This window comes from Myripristis murdjan, chromosome 9 (assembly GCF_902150065.1).
Source record: "Myripristis murdjan chromosome 9, fMyrMur1.1, whole genome shotgun sequence".
Taxonomy (NCBI): domain Eukaryota; kingdom Metazoa; phylum Chordata; class Actinopteri; order Holocentriformes; family Holocentridae; genus Myripristis; species Myripristis murdjan.
Window position 1 is genome coordinate 7712640 of NC_043988.1, and position 22354 is coordinate 7734993.

Genomic DNA, 22354 nt, shown 5'->3' on the forward strand with positions numbered 1-22354 from the left:
CATACAGTCGTGGTTGTTAGGAGATTGAACACAGCTGTCAAGTCTTTGGTGGTGCTTTTATTTTGAAATATGAAGCAGAGTATTTCCGGCTGTCCCCTGGCTAATTGTTGTAACTTGACGCAGCTGCGTAGAGGATGGCTGCCTGCGTCTGAGCTGCCTCTGCGCCTCCGGAGGGAAAACTCAACGTAAATAGAGAAGGAAAGCGAGAGAAGACGAGAGGAGGAGAGGAGGGAAAGGAGAACTTTTCCGAGAGGAGGACATAGTTGTCACAAATTTCCCCAGGAGGTTTTTATTTTTAGGGAACGAGGGGGAATTTCGGACCATGCCTGCCGAAGTGAAACAGGTTAGTGTGGCTGTGAGTGGCCGGTCCCGGCTCTCCCCTCAGTCTCACCGTTATCTCCAGCCTCTCTGTGTTTGTCTGTCTCTCTAGCTCTTCACCTCCTCTCACACTAATTGATTTTTTTTATACTGTTGCATGCGCGTAGTGATCTCTGTTTCTTGGCGTCCCTCTGTGTGCCTCCTTTTTGCTTTTTGATGAGGAGAATCCTATCGATGTCCTTCAGGAGGATGGTGCGCGTGTGGAATACGCGTGTTTTGCGCGCGTGCACTCATATCTATGGATGTATTTGCGAGTGCACGTGTTTTTTGCAGGACCGTATGCATGCATGCACAGTTGGTACAGTTTTTGACTGTGTATTTACATCACTTACTGACGGTGTGATGCTGTAAATAGTGTGAGCATGGGCTATGTTTAGTGGTGGTTGGGGAGGAAGGGGGCTCGCCTTGCAATGAGCCATTGATATGAATTATGAGTGCACTGACACATCCGTGGGCTCAGAAGTCTGTCACTAACACTTTAATACCTGGAGGATCATGGATTGAGTTCCCCTTTGCATGGCGATCCCCCCTATAGAATGACTTGTCCCATCAGGGGACAGGCAGTGAAGTGCTGAAAGTTTGCTCCTGGTACATCGGTTGCGAGAGCCTGAATGACCAAAGGACAGAATTTATAGCCTGGGCGGCAGCTTCAATTGTGAGAGAGCCACGGCATTAAACCCTTTTGTTTTTCACTTGCACAGATACCACAGGAATGTGCTTTTGTTAGCTCTGTGTGTGTGTTACTCTGTGTATGTGTGCTGCGCGTGGGCGTGCGTGTACCGGAGCATGATGTGCATACACTATTGGAAGTGTTCCTGTGTTTGAAGCACATCCACAGGCAGCCTACACCGTCACAACGCTCTCTTCCCCCCAGAGCTTGGCAGCACTCAGATGCACAAAAAAGGAAGACAGACATCCAAAAAGAAAGGAAGGGAAAAAAAAAAAACCCTGATTGAATAAGGTCAACTTCTCATCAGCACCGCCCTCCTCCACCAGCCTGCACTGGGATAGGGGGTGGAGTTATCCAAACCCCTGTCTGGCACACACAAACATTCTGTCAGCTCTCAACGTTGCTCTGGTAATAACGCATTAACGGTTGCCCCGATGGACGAGTGCCACCTTATAACTGTTTGGAGCCTCAGCCAAAAAGGAAAAGCTGTTTGCTTTCTGTGCTCCATGCTTTGTTCTTTCCATCCCTTCATCTCCTCCTCACAGGCAGGTTTGATTTTGATAAGTTTAGGGCCAGAATCCAAGAGCGAGTAAGGAGTAGCAGAAGCCTGTAAGTTAGTGACTGAATCCCTGGACCGGCTGGGAGGACGGGGCTGGGTTTAAGTCAGTGAGTAATGCTGACGACTGCTGTTGAGGTGCCCTTGAGCAAGACACTTAAACTTTAACTAACCCAGCAGAATTAGAAGTGTGAGTGGAAAAGAGCATATGTGCTCAGTTGATTTCCCTGGGCTGAGGATTGGCACTGATTTAACAATAAAATAACATTCTGGTTCTCAGTGGCCTGATTTGAGTCCATACCAATTTCAGTTAAATTCCTCATCAAATCAGTTAGGAATCATTGCATTATGTTATGTGCATTTTAAAGACATCTGCCTTTAGGCTGGATTGCACTTTGCCTCAAGGATGAAGCTCCTAGTTTAGTAATTCAGTAGATGATGTGTAGGATGGGAGGCATGCTACAAGTGACATTTAGCAAAAATCTTCCTCTGGAAGTCCGCTGGAAAGAAGCATCGATTAAAAGACTGATCTTGGGATTTCAAGAACCATTCAAATGAACCACTCAAATTACCTGGAAAATTGATATTTTTACTCTGCCACAGTAGAGGGTGTCGCCAAAAACATGGCCTCTTGAGATGCGGCCCAAAATGGAGAGGGGGTGTGCAGCATGCCCCGCATGCCCATGACCCCCGTAAGTCTGAAATGGTTGACATGCTTCTGGGCAGGCCGGCATCATGGCGTGACCTTTTCAACTCAGCTGGACATTCCACAGCCACAGAGCATCTGCTTGGGCTTGGGTGGGGGGGTCAAAGTGTGCTCAAGTCACATTGCAGCCAGAAATGGACTGACTGCTATGGTGTGTTGTTGTTTTTGTTTGTTGCTCCGCCTGCTTTTTCTCACTGTTTGTACTACAAGCTGCCTTTTGACAAGTCATAACAGGAGTGGAGAAAGACACCCGAACCCCCCTCAGCTGTGATGCACCGTACTACAGTACACGTTCCTCATGGCACCCGATCGCTCAAAAATCTGTTTCTGTATGTGGGAGATCCTGTATGGCTCTTACACAAGCCTTTAGATATCGAGGGCAGAGGGGAGCTGAGAGAGATGCCGTTGTGCCTTGACCTAATCTTAATGCTGCGGCACAGCTTACAGTAAATGAGTTTTAGTCCACTCAAGATTACTGCATAGCCCTCAATTACTGGGGAGGCCTGCGCCAGACCGTGTCTGAGTTAAATATAAACTTGTCTTTATTTCAGAACTTAGCACAACACAGTCTGTGGCCGCGAAACGCTGGCATGTAGATGCTGAAGCTATAGCATCTACATGATCTTGCTCATGAAAAATAGAAGAGGAGTAGATTTGCCGTGAAGGAGAAAGGAAGACATTCTAAATTATCCAGCAGTAATCATTTTGCCAAGGTCTATCAAAAAACAGACTTTACTCTTCCTCACTAGCTCGAAGGACCCATCTGAATAACAAAATAATTCATCAATGATTCAGCTGACGACCAAAGGAGGTCTCGTGTTCCGACTGCGGGTTACTGCCACTCTCTTGACAGCTAGCGGGGTTTTCTGCTGGAGCAGCCGACTTTTCTGTCTGTTTGATTTCTTACTGAAATTAGAGGCCGTCAACTTCTCTTCGTCTGTTTCTGCAGGGGTGTTTTTGCATGACGGCCCCACCATTCTATACCCCCTCACCCTCCCGCCCCCCATTCATCTCCTCTCACAGCTGCTCAGGCTTCCTTTCATGCCTGCGGAAGCGGTACGCATAATATCTTGCAGATCAATATTTGAAGGCATGTAGAGCATGAGAAGCAGCATTGTTTCGAGGAGGGGGCGTGAGGTCATACACAAAAATGTCAGTGACCGGAAACGTGCAAACAGTCAATAGCTTGTGGAGATGGATGCATCACTGGAAAGGGACCTTTACTGGAAGAGGGGGGCTGGTCATGAGTGCTGTGTGTTTTATAGGCGGAAGGGTGTCGGTAGGGGAATTGGTCATATGGTAGTGGTTGCTTGGTGATAGGTGATGCCATATGTGTGTGCATATATCCAGATGGCCCACCCAAAGTGGTGCCCCCCATCAGCCTGTCCATATTGACCATACTCCCCATGTCTCCCATACCGTTCCCATGGTCGCTCTTATCGCATGACCCATGACGCAGCAGGGTTTGACATGTTATCTGCCACCCGGCTTAGAACCCACCCTCCCTTCCATCTACCCACCTACTTGGCCTGGCTTCGACCGGGGCGCCTGTTTTCGGCTTTTAGTAACCTGAACTGAAGTTACATGGAACAGCTGACCCCCATAGAACCACTCCCACATCCCATGACTACTCCACCACCATCCACACGCCCCCTTCCCAGTGCCCTCTGTGCTTCTCTTTGCTTTAGCTGAGACAAATAGTATATACAACGAAGTGTTTGTTTTACCTGGATTGTTGGTCCAAATTGTAGTAGTTTGCCACTAAAGACAAAACACTGTAACATTTCTATAGGGACTTATAGGTACTGTAGAGTTTTAAGTGTCCTTCTTGCACTCATTGGTATTTCCTTTATCTGCCTTAGTACCACTATAATGCTCACATAATATTCCTATAGGGACATGTAATGTTTCTGAGGTACTCAATTGTGAGTTTATAGTGGCTTTACCATACTTGATCATATTTCTTTATCCCCTCTGGTGTCACTAAAATATTCCTGTAGTGTTCTTTTATGATATTATATGTGGCGTATACATTTGCTGTGATTGTTATGTGCTTGTAAAATTTACGATCCAATTTGGAGTTAGACTTTTTTGTTTAGCTTACTTTACTGTGATTGATAGCTTAACAAATTGTCCTGATGTAACAAACCTCAGTCATCTGTTGCACCGAGCGAGTTTAAATAAACACAACCTGTAGTAAACTATAGTAATACACCATACTGAAGTATATACACTATGCCCTTGCTCCTGATCATCAGAGTATGAAAGGTTTATGACATAAAGACAGCCCTGTTGCCTCTCCTTGGCTGCCCCTCTATCTGTCCTAACCCATTTGGCTCGCTGACAGTGTGACCGATACTGCTCTGGACTTGCTCACTCACCATCCAACCAGCGGCGAGGACTGTAATTCTCTCTCAGCTTTCATCATCACGCTGATGGAATTTAAAAAAAGAAAAAAAAAAGAGTGGCAATGAGTTGGGGCGGGGAGGGAGGTCTGGAGATGGATGCTTTCATATTGCTGTGTTTGGAGACAGCGTTGGGGAGAAGACGCAGTGCATTAATGAGATGGCAGCTTATTATCTTGCTGGAGCTGTTGTTTTTGTTTCCTATTCAGCGCAACAGCATGCCTGGTATCGGGAGTGCATACAGCGTGCATTCAGCATGATCCCTGTATCCATGCATAAATTTCATGCATGTCCATGTATACATTAAAGTGTGTTTTTGTATTTTGTTGCAGCTACACAAGTAACCTTCAGTGAGTTGTTAATGAGGACCCAGCTGATTGAGAGTGCTGTTTCTTTGTGCTTTTGCTCTCCTGCTGCCAAATGCAGTGAATCCTAAATAGGTGAGGTGTAGAACTGAGTCAGCTTGCTCCCTCCCTTCACTGGTCCTTGCACACATACACCCACCCACCCACACACCCACACACACACACACACACACACACACACACAAGAGCAGCATCAATTGGATCTCCTGCTTATTTACTCAGTGTTTGTCTGCAGGCCAGGAACAAGGATAGCCCTGTTTATGTGGGAATGGGATTCATGGTTTCCCGGCGCGAGTACGGTAAACACGCTCCTATCTGTTCTACTTCCGGAAGCCAACAGCAACAGGCATGTTTTCGATCGTGCAGATAAGGAGGCTACTAACCTCAGAGAAAGCAGAACAGGCTCCGTGATCACATTGCTGTAAAGACCGACCAAAAAGCAGCTGATGTGGGAATCATTACACTTGGAATGAAGCTGCGCTTTTGGCCACATCAAAGCAGAAATTGTTGTAGTGACAATATTTACATTGATAATCTTGTTGCCTAAGCGTGGTGTGATTACATAATAGCACCAGTTTGGATTGTTACACAACCAGAATTTTGTCTTATCACAGTGAAGCCATGATCCACCAGTTAGTGCTCTTTACAAATGCCATCAAAAATGTTTCTACTGCTAATAATGCTAATAAACAGATTAACAGAAACAGTAAATCAGTGGCCATTAAGAGAGAAAATGCCACTGTTTGCTCCTCTTAATGACAGGTGGTACCATTCCACTCTTCAGGCTGCTATTTTGAATCCCTGTTTTTCTGTATAGTCAGACTCAACACAATATGCTGTCAGCTCTATCTGTATTGGCTGACAAAAGAAAAATTTTGAAAAGGTGTGTGGGCGTGTTTGTCTGCATCCATGTGTGTATATGTATGCTAATTTTCTGGGGCATATACTTGTGTTGGTGTGTGTGTGTTTGGAGGTGTCACCACTATAATTGGCTTGCCAGCGGGGGCTGTGGTTGACGGTGCAAATATGACAGTTTTTAGGCAGCACCGTGGAAACACAGAGGACCCGCCTGACCCCAAAGCCAGTTATTAATGACACCGGCAATGGCACAGTGCGGCAGGCTGCGCCACATGTTTGCTTTGTTTCGTTAGCCCTCACAGACAGAGAAGGCCCTGTTTCCCTGTACCTAGCACCAAAACACAGAAGCACAGCAGCTGGAGAGGTGAGCAGTGATGTGTCGAGGTGCTGCAGCTGACTTTGACCCTAACTGACACTCTGAACACACTGTAAAAGCCCCACCACAGTGTCGCAGCAAAATATTGATAGTACAGATTTAATTTCCGCCAAGGGAGGAAAACGATCGTTGAAGTGCATCAGAAGGATTGTGAAAACACAAACAGTGCTCAAGGCAGCCCATAGGATTAGAGGCTGATTGATAAATTGATCTGATAGGTGCAATTTGTCTTGGGTGGAATAATTTACCACAAGAGTCGCTGAAGAGCTTGAAGTGGAAGTTCCAATGCTTCTATTACTTCCTCGCTTTTCGCTCTCTTCCTGTACTGTGTGGCTGCTTGATGACCACTGCCACCATCCAGACATGCAAGACCGGAGAGGATTGTTTCCAGGGCCCTTTGAAAAGAACTGGGGCTTCTTTGACAGTTATGTATAGAGTCCATATAGACCCCGCCCCCTCTGTCCTGCAGCTGGGGACCTCTCAGAGGGGCCCTGAGGGGGGAGGTCAAAGTCCTCATAAAGCTTCCCTCAACCAGAAACGCAGTAACAAATACCTCCGTACTCCTCTCTTTTAACCTCCTCCAGTACCATCCACATCTTTGCGGGCAAAACATGCGACACAGCCATGGGGGTTGGGGAGCGAAAGATGGCACAGGCCCCTCTTGCGTGTTTAGTCTGGAACTTTCTTTTGAGGGATTAGCCTACTTCCTGCCTCTGAGGCGGCCGCTGGAAGCAGTCGGGAGGCTAGGGAGAGCATCGATCCTCCATCATCATACCATCTGTCTCCTGCTGCCTTTTGGGATTAATGATTCCCTCTGACAGCTCTTTAGTGGGGCTCTATTAGTGCGGCCGAGCCATTCAGATTACACCGACATGTGGCAGCGCGAGGAGCGTCGCGTGAGCCCTCGCCGCTACTTTTCCCCATTTTCTGAGTCACAGTGTTGTTAGGCATCATTGCAGTTGTAGAAATTCTTGTTTACACACACACACACACACATATATATGTATGTGTATGTGCATATCTATATCTATCTATCTGTCTATATATATGTGTATATATGTGTGTGTGTGTGTGTGTGTGTGTGTGTGTGTGTGTGTGTGTACACATACACACACACACACACACACACACATATCTCTATGAATGTATTAGCCCCAAAATCTGCTCTCTCCACTGTTTTCACAGTGGTGGATTATGGATTGACGGATGCTGATAAGTCAGCCCAGCACGTCTTAAGACAGATCTGGGTTTGTATTTCAGATGTCAAACCAAAATGGAGAGAAATGAACTCGTCTGACTAGACACCGCTTGGATGCTTCATTTACATTCACATTTAATAAATATAACACACAGCTACTCTAAAACTTTGGGGTGGTGTGCTATGGTGCAGTGTACACCTACCCTAATGAATAAAAAGGAAATGAGCAAAGTCTATATACTTGATGTAAATTTTTATCATATATAAAATATTTTTGTCTGGCATATATTCAGTTGTCTACAGTAGTCAAGTGGGTAAATAAATAAAAATGGCAGTCTTACAGTCTATGCATCACGTAGTGTAGATAATTCTGGTGAAATCGTGATTCTCACCTTTTGCCAGCCAGGAAGTGTCAATGTCAGTTTCAATTTTCAGGCCCAAAAATTCCTAACCAATATGATTATTCAGTGTTTCCCCAAGAATTTTATTCATGTCAGGATGGAAACCCCTCAGAAACAGCATTTAGACTGTAATGGGACAATAAAACTCTTCAGTAAAAGCCCTGCCAATGAAATTCTGCTAGGTAGGTTAGCAGCTCCTTTCTGCAGAATGAGGCAGTTTTCATTGCATTTTTATAGAGTGACACCCTAAAGCTCTGGAGAAAATGCTGCCACATCATACTGGAATGATCTATATAGATATATATATATATATATATATATATATATATATATATATATATATATATATATATATATATATGTAGTTCTAACCCAAGTAGAAACATTTTTGACTGTCCAGTCACAAAGTAGTATTTTGTCATAAATGGTCTTTTGAGATGTGGACTGTCCGTTGCTGACAAGTTGGCACTTGAGTTGTATTGATGAGGTCCAGTGCTTCATTAGAATGCTGTTCTGAACATCCCTGTTACCAGCACACAATGGCGGCCGTTAGTGCCCTGGCTTAGGTCCAGGGAGAAAAATAAAAAAAGAATGATAGATGGAGGGATAGAGAGAGTGAGAGGAAAAGTCCAAACCACTGTCAGCCAACAGGCCCTGGGGCCACAGTGGCCCCTGCTACACACAGCCTCCTCTCCAGCAGCTCCAGCTCTGTCCCCAGCCTCGCCTCCACACAAAGATTATGCTAACCAGTGGCAAGAGTTCAGCCAAACCAGGAAAAGAACCTCCTAAAAAGGGAAAGATAAACGAGTTGCTGGCATTCTCTGGTATGGCAATTCTCCATGCAGACAATGGTTTGTACAGTTCAATGGTTTGTACAATAGAGGCACCCAGACACTGGGCCGGTTGTCACATGCCATTACATGCAATGGCACAGCATTGTTACTCATCTTCTCATCTTCTCTTGATATGTGCTCAATCCATTCCCAGAGGAGCTATGGATGAACAATGGAGCAACGCACCTCCTCGTACATTCCACAAGGCTCTATTGAGCCGTCTAATGAACCTCAACTGCATGCATGGCCTGCCATGGCTGCTGAGGCTACACAAAAATACCACCTCGCCCCATCACACCCCCTCATATTTAATTTGTTTGGAATGCGTAATAGGCTGTGAAGTGGAGCATGGTGCAGTGTTGATCTGTGCCAGCCAGGTCTGCGGATGTGGAGGGACAGGTGCCAGACAGCCGTGGAAGGTGCAGTAGTTAACACCTTGCCCTGGGTTGGAGAGTGTGCAATCCTGGCGCTCTGAGTTAGGCTTATAGACTTGCCAGTGCACTGTTGCTGCAGCCAAGCAAGCTTTTAGTTTGGTAATAGGACATCATAGCTCTGATTTTTTTTTTTTTTTTTTTTTTTTTTTTTTGAAGAGATGAAGGCTGGTCTGTAGGGGCACATGTGGTTCCAAAAGGGGAGGACGCGGGGTCTAAACTACCAGCTACTCCATCACTGAGCACTTGAAGATTATGCTTCAACCAAAATTGATGAGTTTGGTGACCCCTTTTCCCCTAGTGGTTGTGTTCTACATTATTGTTGCCAAGGTGATTCAAGACTAACTTAACTGCAGCAGACATTAGTCACTTTTATTTATACACGTCTGAATACATAATTGACCATTTTTATTTTATTTTATCTTAGGCTGCTGACATTAGATTATCTGCAGTACTTTCTGACTATAAGTGGAAGATATTGGAGATATTGGCAGGTCATATTTACGGAAAATCCAAAATGAATGCAGCACGGGGGGATTTCTTGGGGTCATATCTCTTTCCTGTACAATTTGCATGAAATGATACCCGGGGAAATATTGAACAAACACATAGAAGGCAACGCAGAGAATACTAACACATTCTTGTTTTCTAGAGCCATCATATTGTGCTATCAACGTTAATTTCAGAGTGACAGAGGATATATTGAAGGCATACATATAGAATTGCTTGAATTACTAATAGTTGATGATACACAGTGGAGAGCGACAAATTGAATGGGATGAGAGATAGGATGGCATGTGAGAGAGGTTGGGAGTTTGAGCACATGGCACAAGTATATACAGTAGCTAGATATTTAGTTATCAGGACACCTTGTTCTCCTTCATTCTCTCTGCTTGTGAGCTTCACAATGGCAGACATTGGCATAAATGGCCCAAACCTCTTTACATCTGGTGGTCTCAGTGGTTTGCCTGTGCCCTTTTACCGAGTAGAGGAAAAATATGTGCTTGAAGAATGATGTTCCAAGTATGTGTCCCTTAAAGCAACATACTTACTGCTGAAGAATCACAGCCTATATTTTCTTAACTGGACCTTTGGCTACCATCATCACTACACTCACATGTGTATTTATTTCCCTGTGGCAGCCCTAAGTTGCCCATGCTTTTCTGGGTCCCGAGAGATTCAAGGAGGGCCTCCATTTAACACATTGCCTGGTCAGGGGCCGTACAAAAGTTTTTTTTTTTTTTTTGGTCTGCTCAGATTGAGGACGTGTGGAAGAGAGAGCACTAAACCCCACAAAGTTCTCAAAGTTAAGCAAACAAGGCCTGTTGACACAGACCTCCTTGAGTTCCCAAATTCTTTCCATCATATTCTAGTACAGTTAAGAGAGGCTTAATCCAATAAGACCCACTCTTTGCCTGTTTTTTGCTCCATCTCTCTTGAATCCGGCTCCAAGTATTTGTGTGGGGTTTTGGGTTTGTTCCTGTGAAGGAGTGGCCTGCTCCGGTACTCTGCTGTTCAGGCCACAAGGGACTACAGGGAGGGTTTTTGGGGTCACGGAGCAGCTACATTCCAGACTGTTATGTTCAGATGGGAGCTCTCATTCTTCAGTCTGCTCCAAGCCATGACCCACTCTTCCATCCCCCTCGGCGTCACTTCTCCACAGTCCCTTCAAACATAACAGCCCTGAGAGACCGGTGCTAATTGAGGCTGCTAGTGTCTGCACCTGATCAGCCGAACACGTATCAAAGACCTCGTTGTGCGCCGCATAAGCGTCGGTTACTGTTGAGTCAGAAGTTACGGGAGACCCGACTGAGTGCTCCCCCTCCCCAACTCCTCATGTTCTTATGCCACTCATTTTGCGGTCTTTAACAAGGCCTTGTCATGGTCTTCTAGTGCTAATGGAGAGGATAGTGATGTGCACTGAGCGCTGTTCCACTTTCACTAATTAGGCTACCTGTAGAAGATGAACTCTGAGAAGTGCTCTTTTTGCAGACAGAGGGAAGAAATTGATGCTTTTAGTTTTCACTTCAACTCTTCAGCTCTTTGGTCTTAATTTTTTTGTCTTTTCCATTGTAGAATCATGTTGTTCTGAAGCTATCTAGTAGATATTTTATTTGCTGGTGGATATTGGATCAGTTAAATTTCTATATTTAAGTAATAGAGTACTGTTGTTTCCAACATATATTGTCTTCTTTTTAACATAATTAACATGGAAATATGTTTTTGTTCTGGTATATTATTGATGACAAAGTGTCTGGATTCACTTAAAAGTCTATAATTATTCCTACTAAATTCTCTCAAATATGGTCAGAGCAGCCGGGGACTGGAGTTGGATACTAAATCTGAGGGATGGCCTTCAAAGGGAAAGCTATTGTGTCCCCTGCCACATTATGGTGTGGAAATCACAGTGGGCATGTGCACAGAGACCGGTCGGAAATTACAGGCCTCCATCCATACTCTGCAATCTGAGGCTTGCAGGCAGCAGGACTGGCATGATGTCCCCAGCCCTCCGACCCTGGAGCCCAGAAGCCATAAGCTGCTACTGCTGCTCTGCACTCCAGTCTCTCTGGCAAACAAACCTCCTGTCTTCTCCCTCCAGCACTCACCGGCAAACCTAATTAACTTTGCCTCTCGACCGAACGCTCCCATCTCTCCTCTCTCCCAGCTTTGCACTCTGAGAAGCTCTGCATTGCTTTGAGTGCCCCATCCCCCACCCCCCCACCCCTGAGTATTTTGGAGTCCCAAGCTGGGATTATCCGGTGCCAATTTGCAGCACCTGAGCTCTCGGAGATTTGTTTCAAAGTCGACCTTGGGCATATTTTGTTTGGCTTGGCCTGTTTTGCGGTTTGGGAGGTGCATAGGTGTGCGGTGCCGAGAGCAGATGCTGCAGAGGAAGACTTTCTGCGTCTTTTCACTGCATATTACCTCTCCAGGGAGGAGCTGAAGTCTGCAAGATGGAGTTCAAAACTAGGTTTCTTAGGTATGTTTACCATACGAAGGGTGTAGGTGTTTGTACTGAGTGTGTGTATGTGTGTGTGTGTGTGTGTGTGTTTTGTGGTTGTGCACATTCTATAGATGCTTCTGCCAATGTTGCAGATGCTGCTGTGTATAAATTATTGTATGTTGTGTATGCCTGGTTGTGTTTATGAACTTTGCTAGCGGCAGCACTGCAGCATTGTGCAGCGAGGTTCTGAAGTGGGTCAGTCTTTCTATGGCGCTGAAGCTCCCATTTGCTCTCTGAGGAGCACCTGAAAAAAAAAAAAAATAAACATACAGCCAGGAGAGATCTGCCGGCACAGGACTTCACTGTCACAGCGTCTGTCTTGTCTCTGGGCATGTTGAAAGTACAAGATTTTAAAAACGATGCCTGCACACTGGATTAAGGCTGCCTCTGTGATTTATTCCACACCTGTATTCACCTGTCGTCGCCAGGCATACTCAAAATTTGGATGCGCATACACTGCCTCTGTACTGTCACATCACAGTAAGTCCCATTTGTTCAATTAAAGCCTTGTTTTCATTGGAATTGCTAGATTGTTTCTTGGTTGTTTAGTTTTTTACTTGCCTCTGAGCATGTTTCATAATGAAGAAATTGTAACAGCGTGCAACAGAATTACCATAGCCAGTGTCTTTTCAGTTTAAATGCATATTTTTCTCTCTCTAGTTGTTATATTTTTTTGGCTCGGGGTTTCAGTCGGGCTGTTTTGAATGTTGCGCAGTTGGCTGCTCGTGGATCTTTCAGTCCTCCCTGGCAGGCAGTGCTTTCTTTAATTGTTGCATGCCTCTGGAACGTGGCTCGCTAATGGGCTGTTGGACTCCCAATCAGTCAGCAGTGTGGTTTCTCTCTCTAATATTCTGGCTTGAACAAGCAGGACAGCCTTCATGCTTTGTCTGCGTGCCGTTCAGCGACGCAACTCGGGAGGCTGTGGTGTGACAGAATGAAATCTCTTTCATGCTTTTTTCAGGCCCTCTGATGTCAAACTGGGATCCACAACAGATGACGTTTCATGTCAGTGTCTGCTGGGTGTGTTTGTGTGTGCGCGTGTCACCTGGCTGGTCCTCCAAAACAGCGGGTGTGATTAAATGTGACAGCCATGAACTCAAAACACTTAAAGATGCTAATTTCTCAGGCTGTGACAACCTAATCCCGACTGGATGTGTGGAGAATCTGTTTTGATGTTACTCCAGAAATGTCTTAGTAGGGGGTTTATTTGGTTAATGTCGCTGCTGATGCTTCCCCACATCAGTAAATGTGGCTCAGTAAACACTCAATCTTAGCCACTAATCCTCTTTGATGGAGCTAAGAACTCACACAGGTAAAGGGTCCTGTATAGACTGTGGTCAGGGTGGGGCTTTTCCCATAAAACTCCAGGGATTTGCATAATATGAGCTTATTGCTCATTCTCTGGATTCACTGTGGATTGAATCAGGAATGCCACTTTCTTCTCATTGAACACATCCAAGGACTGAGTCATTTTGTTTTGTCATACAAGTCCACAGAGGCGGCATGGGAAAGTGGAACAGCAGTGGTCTAATACTTCAAATGAGTCATGATCCCTGAGACAGCCTCTCCCCATCTTCTTTCAGCTACCTCACTATCTGGGGGCTACTGTTGGAGGTGTAGAGTAAGGGCAGGGTGAAAGGGGATTAAAGCATTCAGGCAGAAATGAGTGCTTGCCTTCATTTCACTCCCTACTGCTGGCCTTCCCTTCACTCTTCTCTGTGGAGTCCTTATTTTGGCGTTAGAGCAAGTACCGAAACTCCTGGCAAGGAAAACAAACCTCTAATAGGGGGAGATGTGAGCACCTTGTCACCATATGGGGCCTGGAATTCTACAAAATTGCTCTCTAATCTCCACAACATGTTAGGAATTTGAAGCTCTTGTTTTTCGGTAGAAAATAGCTGCCCGTTCACCACGTGTCCTCTGCTTTGGTGTGCAGAAGTGAATGCTCATTTCTGGCACCCCACTAACACTGCACTTAGACTCTCTCTCTCTCTCTCTCTCTCTCGCACACACACACACACACACACACACACACACACACACACACACACACACACACAAGCACACACACACAACAGCAATATCTGGTGCCATTACTGGTACAATTGACATCTGAAGCTGAACTAAGCAACGGTTTGTGGCTCCAGTTGGCACAGAAATCTTTCTGTAACTGTTGACACTGAGCTATTTCGGTTTGCTCAACTCTCAAGACCTCGTAACTCGAAATTGAGAGTTTGCACAACAGGTTGTAACATTCGAGTAACAAATAAATTTAAGTGAGCTAATACTAAATCATAATAGTACTGTAATAATTTATGGTTCATGTCACATAAAGGAAGGAAAATTGAGTTACGTGAATGCCATACTGAAAATTTGTTACAGAGTGACTATTGCATTACTGAGACAGCTTTAAGTAGTGCATCATCCAACTGATTTGCTTTTTGAAATTGAGAAGACTTTTAATGTGCATTTTCAGCAGGTAACAAAAACACCTGTATGCTAGGTTTATGGGTCAGGTTCATCTCCCACTAATCCCCCAAGTAAGGGAGGTGTGTTGAGGGGGTGTTTGAGCCTCAAAGAGATAGGACAGCCAAAATGTATACTATGTTGTGTGACCATGTTGCTTGATGAAAGCAGATGTTGAAATGAAAATGTGAGCTTTAGATCAATGAGATCTTTAACACTCAGTTAATAGCATAGCAGTTTTTTGTTAATGGACAGTAGACTAGCATTAACATTGGACATGAAGACCAATTTTTCAAAACAAAAGCTTGTTGCTTGGTAAAGCTTCAAGCCTAATTTACACTTTTAAAATGTTCATGGAGCAACATTACAGAAATTAAAGTTTGTCTGTCTTGTCATGGTATTCCTTTTAGGCTATCAGTATATTTACGAAAATAACCACCTTAATTCAATTTGATGTCATCACTTAATAACTAACCGTTATGTTGGCTGCTGTCCCCTCTCTGGCTTCTTCTGCTCTCACTCCTCTGCTTCAGATAACAGAAAAGAAAATACAAAGGAAAGGGGAAAAATTGAAGTCATTATTTAAAATGGGATTAACTTCCTGCAAAATTTGAGTGCAGACAGTTATTCCTAGTTAGTTGGATCAATTGTATTTCAAGCTCTGGCAACTCTGAATTTGTATTTCTTGCAGTGCGAGAGGTAACTGGTTGACAACTGTGGACCTTCAGTGCCCTGAATCCTATGATGTGACGTCTATCTGTGATACCTTTATTTCAAAGGATATCAAAAGGATTAGGGAGCCAAAACCTCTGACACTGATGAGTGATGTTGATGGAGTTTTCACTGTTTGAGAGAGTTTGTATTTCACCCCTAAATTTTGACTCATCTTCTCATAGTGGTGAAGTGTCCATCCACGTGCCTGGACTTTCATTTTGGGACAACTAGGACAAATCTAGGGAGTCTCAGCAGGAGGGGATGGGATGCTTGATTGGATGCTTGCCAGTTGCAGATGCATCTTCAGAATTTTGCCTAGTGCATTTTTAAAATCAGTCAGACACTTGTACTTTGCAGCCACTAAATGACTCAACTGTAAGGTGTGCAGAAGCCAAGAGAGGGCAGAGATGGAAGGGCTTGTAGGGTTTCTGATTTGGAGCTCTGATTAATGGACTCCCCTCTGTGCTGAACTTAAATTGGTGTGTGTCGGGCATTTTTGCCCAGCACCACTGTGCTTTTCATCAGTTTCACTCAAATGACAAACGTCCACTGTGGTTTCACTAAAATAGATTTTCTTAAACTTCTAAGACTAAAACTTGACTTAAGAAATCAAAATGAGGTTGACTAAATATGATAACTAACAAGAGCATTTGACCCAGGCCTAAGACAAAGACTAAAAAAAAAAAAAAAAAAAAGCTGACAAAATTAGCAGTACTGCACCCTCAGCTAGGGAAGCAGTTTAGCAGCTTTGCTACTGTGCTGAGAGGTCCTTCAGTGACTTGCCAAATAGCTGCTGACAATTCAAGGCTCTCTGCCTCCCAGGCTAATTGAGGAGCTGTTTTATAGTTTGGCTCTTCTCTTCTTTGGCAGTGATATTTTTTCAGATTTCAAGCCTGAAGTTTAGTGGGTCAGAGAAATGTGCTCTCATCGTGCATGAGCGTGAGTTCAAGGTCATTAAACAAGGTTTGCTGCAGTCTTGTGTCCACATAGCTATCATTGCATTGCACTATTTAAGGGTTTATAATTGATGCAGTGACATATTTATAGCGTTGGAAAAAAGTTATGATTTTGCTTTTGCCATGGAGTTGGCAGAGATGGGCTCCGCTTGTGGTAAAGATGTGACTCAGTATAGATGACCTCAGTTTATATTGCACAATGTCATCCCTGTCGTGAGCTATTGTTGTTTGTGATGAATTGAATCTGGCAGAGATATTTTTTGAGGTTTTTAGGGTGGGGGTTTGTTGGTCTCCGTTTACATGACACACTGAGTTTTGTGTAAACAGCAAGTGAGAGTCATCGTTTTCTTTCCAGTGAGAGGAGAAGTTGTCGTCTTGGTGTTGCACACAGTTTTACTGTGCATCCTTGAATCATAATCTGGAACAGTCTGTTCCCCATTTGATACATTCCACAGGTTTATCCGAAGCCTTTAGATATCATCCTTCTTCTGCCTTTGCTCACCGCATCTCTGGCCTGAAAAAGTTGTTTTCATCATTTTGAGATATTGCCTTGTTCCTTCCTGAGGCCAGTGGACTAATGGGCTTTGGTCTCCGGAATCCACTCCAGTGTTTTCTCCCTCATTGGGCCATTTGAGGAGGCCCCAGTGGGGCAGACAACAATAGGCTTCATATGAAATATTCACCATGACTGGGGCATTCCAGCAAGCAGTCGATCTGTTCACAGCAGTTTAGTGGTTAGATAAAAATCTGCTCTGATTGAAGAGAAAAACGCTACCCCAGTGCTTCCCGGGATCCAAAACAAGATTGAGTGTTCATTTTGTTATTGGATGGTGCCTGCCTGCTATCTGTCTAACCACTCTCTGGCACGCAATGCTCATGTCTCTGTCTTGTCTCTTTGTCTCAGTCAGAATTTCATCCTAATGAAATGAGGGTGTATCCGGTGCTCTGAATTAGGAGAGAAACAATTGTTACATCTCTTATTTATTTGCTGAAATTGCTGTGGCAGAGGCACCTGGCTGTGCTGGTAGTTGGCCTGCAGTGGTGCTAGTCTTTGTGAGTGGGTGATGCTCCACAGTGCTCAGGTGGTTGCAGCCTGGCTGGTGTACAGATGCTCAGAGTAATTGCACTGAAATCTGTGAAAGTCTCTGGTAGGGGAGCTGGTGAGTCCCTGTAGCATCGGGGTTGTCTCCCTGTTCCAAACCCAGCTGTCAAACACTAGCTAGTCCCGATTAAGGAACTGCCTGCATGGCTGAGCTGCAGCAGGCCTCTCTAACCACGTCAGATGTTGTGCCAGTGCAAGTAGAGGCTGAAAAAGGCTGCTTGCATGACATGACAGGCTGACAAACCCACAAACTCAGCTGTGCATGGAGGGTTTGCATGAGAAATCACCTCTACATATGTTCATTTTGGGGATTCTAAGATTGGATTTAGGTGATGCGAGTTTTTTGGAGACTTTTTTTTTTTATTGAAGCTGGCAATCACTCTTATTTTGTGCCAGCATTCAGTATCATTAAATTTTCATGTCCACAAAGTCCAAGTATCGAGTGTTTCCTCCAGAATTTTCTATTGTATCTTGTCAGGATGGAAAATGTTCTGAAACAGCTGTTAGGCCATGATGGGACAGCAAACCTCTCCGCTGAAAGCCATACTGATGTAATTCTTTTAGGTGAGTTAACCGTGCCTTAAGGCAGAATGAGACAGGGTTTATTGCAAGTTTTACAGCATCACTGACAATGCTGATCTGGCTGAGTTTAGTTTAACACTGACTAGATGGTTTCTGATTTGTGATAAAAACCTAATAGGCTACAGGCCTGATATATTGGTGGAACTCCAACCACAGATAAAACTTTACCATGCTTCATATGTTTTGACATATTGTGACTGTGCCATCCAATAAATATGTCAGTGGATGGAGATATTGAAATTTTCCTTGGAGGTTTCGAGTTTTGCACATATTGTCTTTGTGCATGAAGTTCACATTCCTGGTGAGGCTTAAAGGAAGAACAGCATGCTAAGGCCACAACAGCACAGGATGTTAGTGTACTCTAGTTGATGCTGTTTGTCTTTGTGTGCCCACCTCACCCCACCCTCTCCCCCCGATCAGTTGGTTACTATTCTGTGCTTTTGTAACCTCTGCAATTCTGTGTGAAAAGCTGACTAGGACCTTTTGGGAAACTTGCATATCTGCTCCTTTTCTAACTGTGTAAACCTAACAAAGAGCCCTGTGGTTATATTCTGATTCCCAGAAAAAGATTTGCTTTCAGTTTTGTGACCACCCACCCCCCACCTCCACCCCCTGAAGCAATCTACTACAGCTCTTTCTCATGGTAGATTATTGGAAAAGATTGCCACTGTCCAGTGAAGTTTCTCTATACTGGCAAATAAAAATAGTTGCAGTGGTGTGTGTGCTTTTATTGTGAGAAGATGTGGTACATGGTTTCGTGTGTTAAAGAGAGTTGAGAGTGTGGCCCTGCTGTTATTTGAACGTATTGGATTAGAGGTGCTAATTAGAATCAGGCTGGCTGCAACACACCAAGATATCTCTCACAGGATGAGAACTGGTGTGTGTAAGAAAATTTGTGTGAGACAAGATTTTGTGAGCGTGTGCACAACAGTCTTAGGCCAATATATTTGCCTTTTATTTAAAATGGGATATTATCCAGTCACTCTTGTGCACCTCCAATATGATGGAGGTTCCTTCCTTGTCCATGTGTTTTTATAGTTATTGTTTTCAGATGCCATCGAAGAAATAATTCCATTGTGGTTTGGGAGGATCCCCCCCCAGACTGTAAAACCTGCGATGAATCCTGCCACACTCTGCCCTAAGGAGCTGATAACCAACAAAAAGAATTTAATCAGTCTGTCTCTCAGTGCCAAATTTTTGTCCCATGATGTCCTAAATGCTGTTTTAGAACATTTTCCACTCTGAGAAGAATACAAGTCCTGGTGTAACGCTGCATTCTTGAAATTTTTTTTTGGCATAGAAATAGCCCGATTTACTGGATACAAGATAGTGGATATCACTCTGAAGCAGCTTGTAGCAGCTTCAGTCCAAAAATACCTGTATCCTATCTTTTTAAAACTTGTCCGGTCCAACTGCAGTGCACATCAGTGTGTATGCAGCACATGTATCTGGATCCAACATTGTAGTGAGTTATTTTTGGTCTCCACTTACACTGCAGAGCTCATTGCACAGCAGTGAGAGAGGGCGAACACTGCACCCCACCCCACCCCCCCTGACAAAAGCTCTCCACAGAGCTGGTCTGGCCACAGTCATCTCACACCCTCTACTCTATTTTAAGCCTTCAGACGGAGGCCTGCTCCCCCTGAACGGACCCCAAATCTCTCTGTGTGGGCCAGTGCAGGGGCCTCAGCTCGCCGTAGACATTTACGCACAGACAGACAGTCCTGCAACTCCAGCCAGCTGGCCCAAAGGTTACAGTACAGATAACCTCATAGATGCTGTGTGAACTTTCCGGCCCTCTGCCCTGGCCAGAAAAAAAGTATGTGGTTACAACAACAGGGAGGCTCATTACAATTTGGACTCTTTACAGCACAGTTAATGTGTTTGTCAAAGGTTTCACAATGGATCAGTGCACTAAGGCACATCCCACACTCTACTGTGCTTCCCACTGGTTGCTTCCTTTATTTAACGTATATAGAGGCTATATTTTAGCTACATTTTTAGTGGTATCACTCTAAAACAGCTTTTACCAATCTTTGGATCTTATAAGTTCAGATTCTTGCCAGTTTTAAGTACACTGATGAGAAATGTCATATTTGAAACAGTTCAGTGCATCTTGGCATCCAAAATACATCTAAAATGCAATTTTCTTGTGCAGTTATTAATTTACATGGGTTGCTTCACAACTGTAATCAATATGGCAATTTTTTTTTTCCCACTGCCGCCATTTTTACATGGCAAAGCAGGGTAAACACAGGTGTTACTAAAAGCAGTGATTAAAGTCTATTCCATGTAGGTCTAACAGAGCCAGAGGTGTTGTGGGTGGTGGTTAATTGGAAAGGCTCTGCTCAACTTAAATGGAATGGAACCTTAATTGATGTCACTTAATTAGAGATGCCTGCTGTGTTGAAACTGCTGTTTCATGTAACAATGGCTGCTATGTGCTTTGTGGCTCTGTCCAGTGTATACTTTTAAAATAATGCAGACATACAAGTATGTGCTTGTGTAGTAGATGTGTTAAGTCATTAGAGGCAACATACTAACGTTTATCAAACGGCTTATGCTGTGTAGCCTCTACAGTGCTTCATGAGTTGGCCAGGGTGGGGTTACATTCCACAGTGGGCAGACAGCAGGAAAGAAAACGAGCACCCGAGTTTCCTTCCCGTCTGCATACAGTTTGCCCAGGCTCTCACAATGTTTATGATGCTGTGCCAGCATCATAAACAGCAATAAACCACTTACTGTACAACAAGATATACTCAAGAACCCAAGGTTAAGGCCGTTGTCTACTCCCCTCATCTTTGCTGACATCATTAGTTATACCCCACTGATTCTTGTATCAGATGATATTTATCTAGTTTAAAGGTGAGCTAAAGTGTGTTATTTGCAAGAATAGGGCAGCAAATTGTTTGTTGGTAATTAACTCTAAAGCAGCTAATGTTTGTAACTGCAAGTGCACTGGAATGAGCGACATGTTTCAGTTCCAGGCATCGTCAGGTTTGCTCAGCAGCCTCAATCGCTGACTCTGGAGAACACCCATGATTCACTCAGTTATGACTGACATGACGCTAAACTGATTTGGGAGCGGCTGCATGGTATCAGGACCCCCTGTTCTCAGAATTGCGGGTAATTAGATGTCCGGAGCACACCGGACATCCTCTGTCTGACAGAGACAAAAACACACAGGCTCCCCAGTGTTCCTGCTAATCAGAGCTGCAGATGATGAGACACAGCAGAATGAGCTGCTGTGGCAGGCGCGTCTTCGGGTTATGGGCCAGTCTGAAGCACTGCTCAGTGAAGTGTGCCACGATGATTGTTGCTCTACCCATAATCACTGTTAAATTGCCTATGTTCTCTCTGGTTAAAATAGTTATGGAGTGGTACTCAAAGGGACCCTGAGAGGTTTTTGAGAGGATTCCAGGGGGTCCCCAGCAAAATCAGGAACAATTTGATTTCTGTGTAATTCATGAGAAACTGTCATCATTAGAGAACATGTAAGAATGTCTGCTGTGATTTTATGTTCCATCACAATTATCTCCCATGAACAGTGTAGACTAGAGGTCAACCAATGTGTTTTTTTTTACTGACACTGATTCCAAGCTGCTGATAACCAGTATTTTGTGGCAATATTCAATATCTTTAAATTTGAGTAAGTATCGTTATAATGAAATGTCTGAATTAACAGAATCATCAAAGAATATTGCAAATGTAAAAAGATGATGAGAGATACTGTCAAACAATATTGAAATCACACAGAATATGCTCTTTCACATTTGTGAGGAAAAACATGACCACTGAAAGGTCTAATATTCAAAAAAGGCAGACATCAGCTCGATATAATGGTAAACCATGGTAAATCAAATGGGGGTCTATGACCTAAAATCTGTCTTTGATAGCTGAAGGTGACTTGATAAGTAAATACACTGGCAAGTGGAAGGATCCTCTCTAAATATTCTGTACCAATTAAGAAAGATCTATAGAAAAAAGGGACTATACACAGGTTTAGTGACTGAATCTGTCGAACTTTAACTTTACGGACAGGAGCAGCTCTGGCTGCTGTCCCAGAGGGCTCCGAAGGGTTGGGTTGAAATTTCCTTCCTGTTGGGAGTCGTCTTTTTACCAGGGTTTGGATGATATCTGTCAGCCTGTTGACCTGACCTGTCTCTTAATGGGACAGTTTGGAGCTTGTGTGCTGTCATCACTCCCCTCCCTGCCTAACAGTTATTTTGGGACAAGATCCTGTTTACTGGATTCCTCAATTTTAAAAAGTCAGCATTTCCTGTTGCACAGAAACAGCAGCAGCTGAAGCAGGGAGACGACAGTGGGTTGCATCATGGGGGAGGTGGATGGAGA

At 44.2% G+C, this 22354-nt stretch overlaps 1 protein-coding gene across 6 annotated transcripts in view; it reads left to right on the forward strand.

The window, feature by feature from the left end:
• arvcfb (ARVCF delta catenin family member b) overlaps window positions 1–22354 on the forward strand; it is a 237752-nt gene that overhangs the window by 111111 nt on the left and 104287 nt on the right. For 2 of the 6 annotated variants that reach the window (XM_030059896.1, XM_030059898.1), the window contains exons 1-2: window positions 11949–12157; window positions 12610–12661. The exons of 1 other annotated variant lie outside the window; for it this stretch is intronic. In XM_030059896.1, the coding sequence (XP_029915756.1) occupies window positions 12132–12157; window positions 12610–12661 (78 nt within the window). In that variant the 5' untranslated portion in view covers window positions 11949–12131. Of the gene's footprint in view, window positions 1–128; window positions 344–11948; window positions 12158–12609; window positions 12662–22354 lie in introns of those variants that run through there. 3 more of the 6 variants (XM_030059897.1, XM_030059899.1, XM_030059901.1) reach the window with 3 other exon arrangements.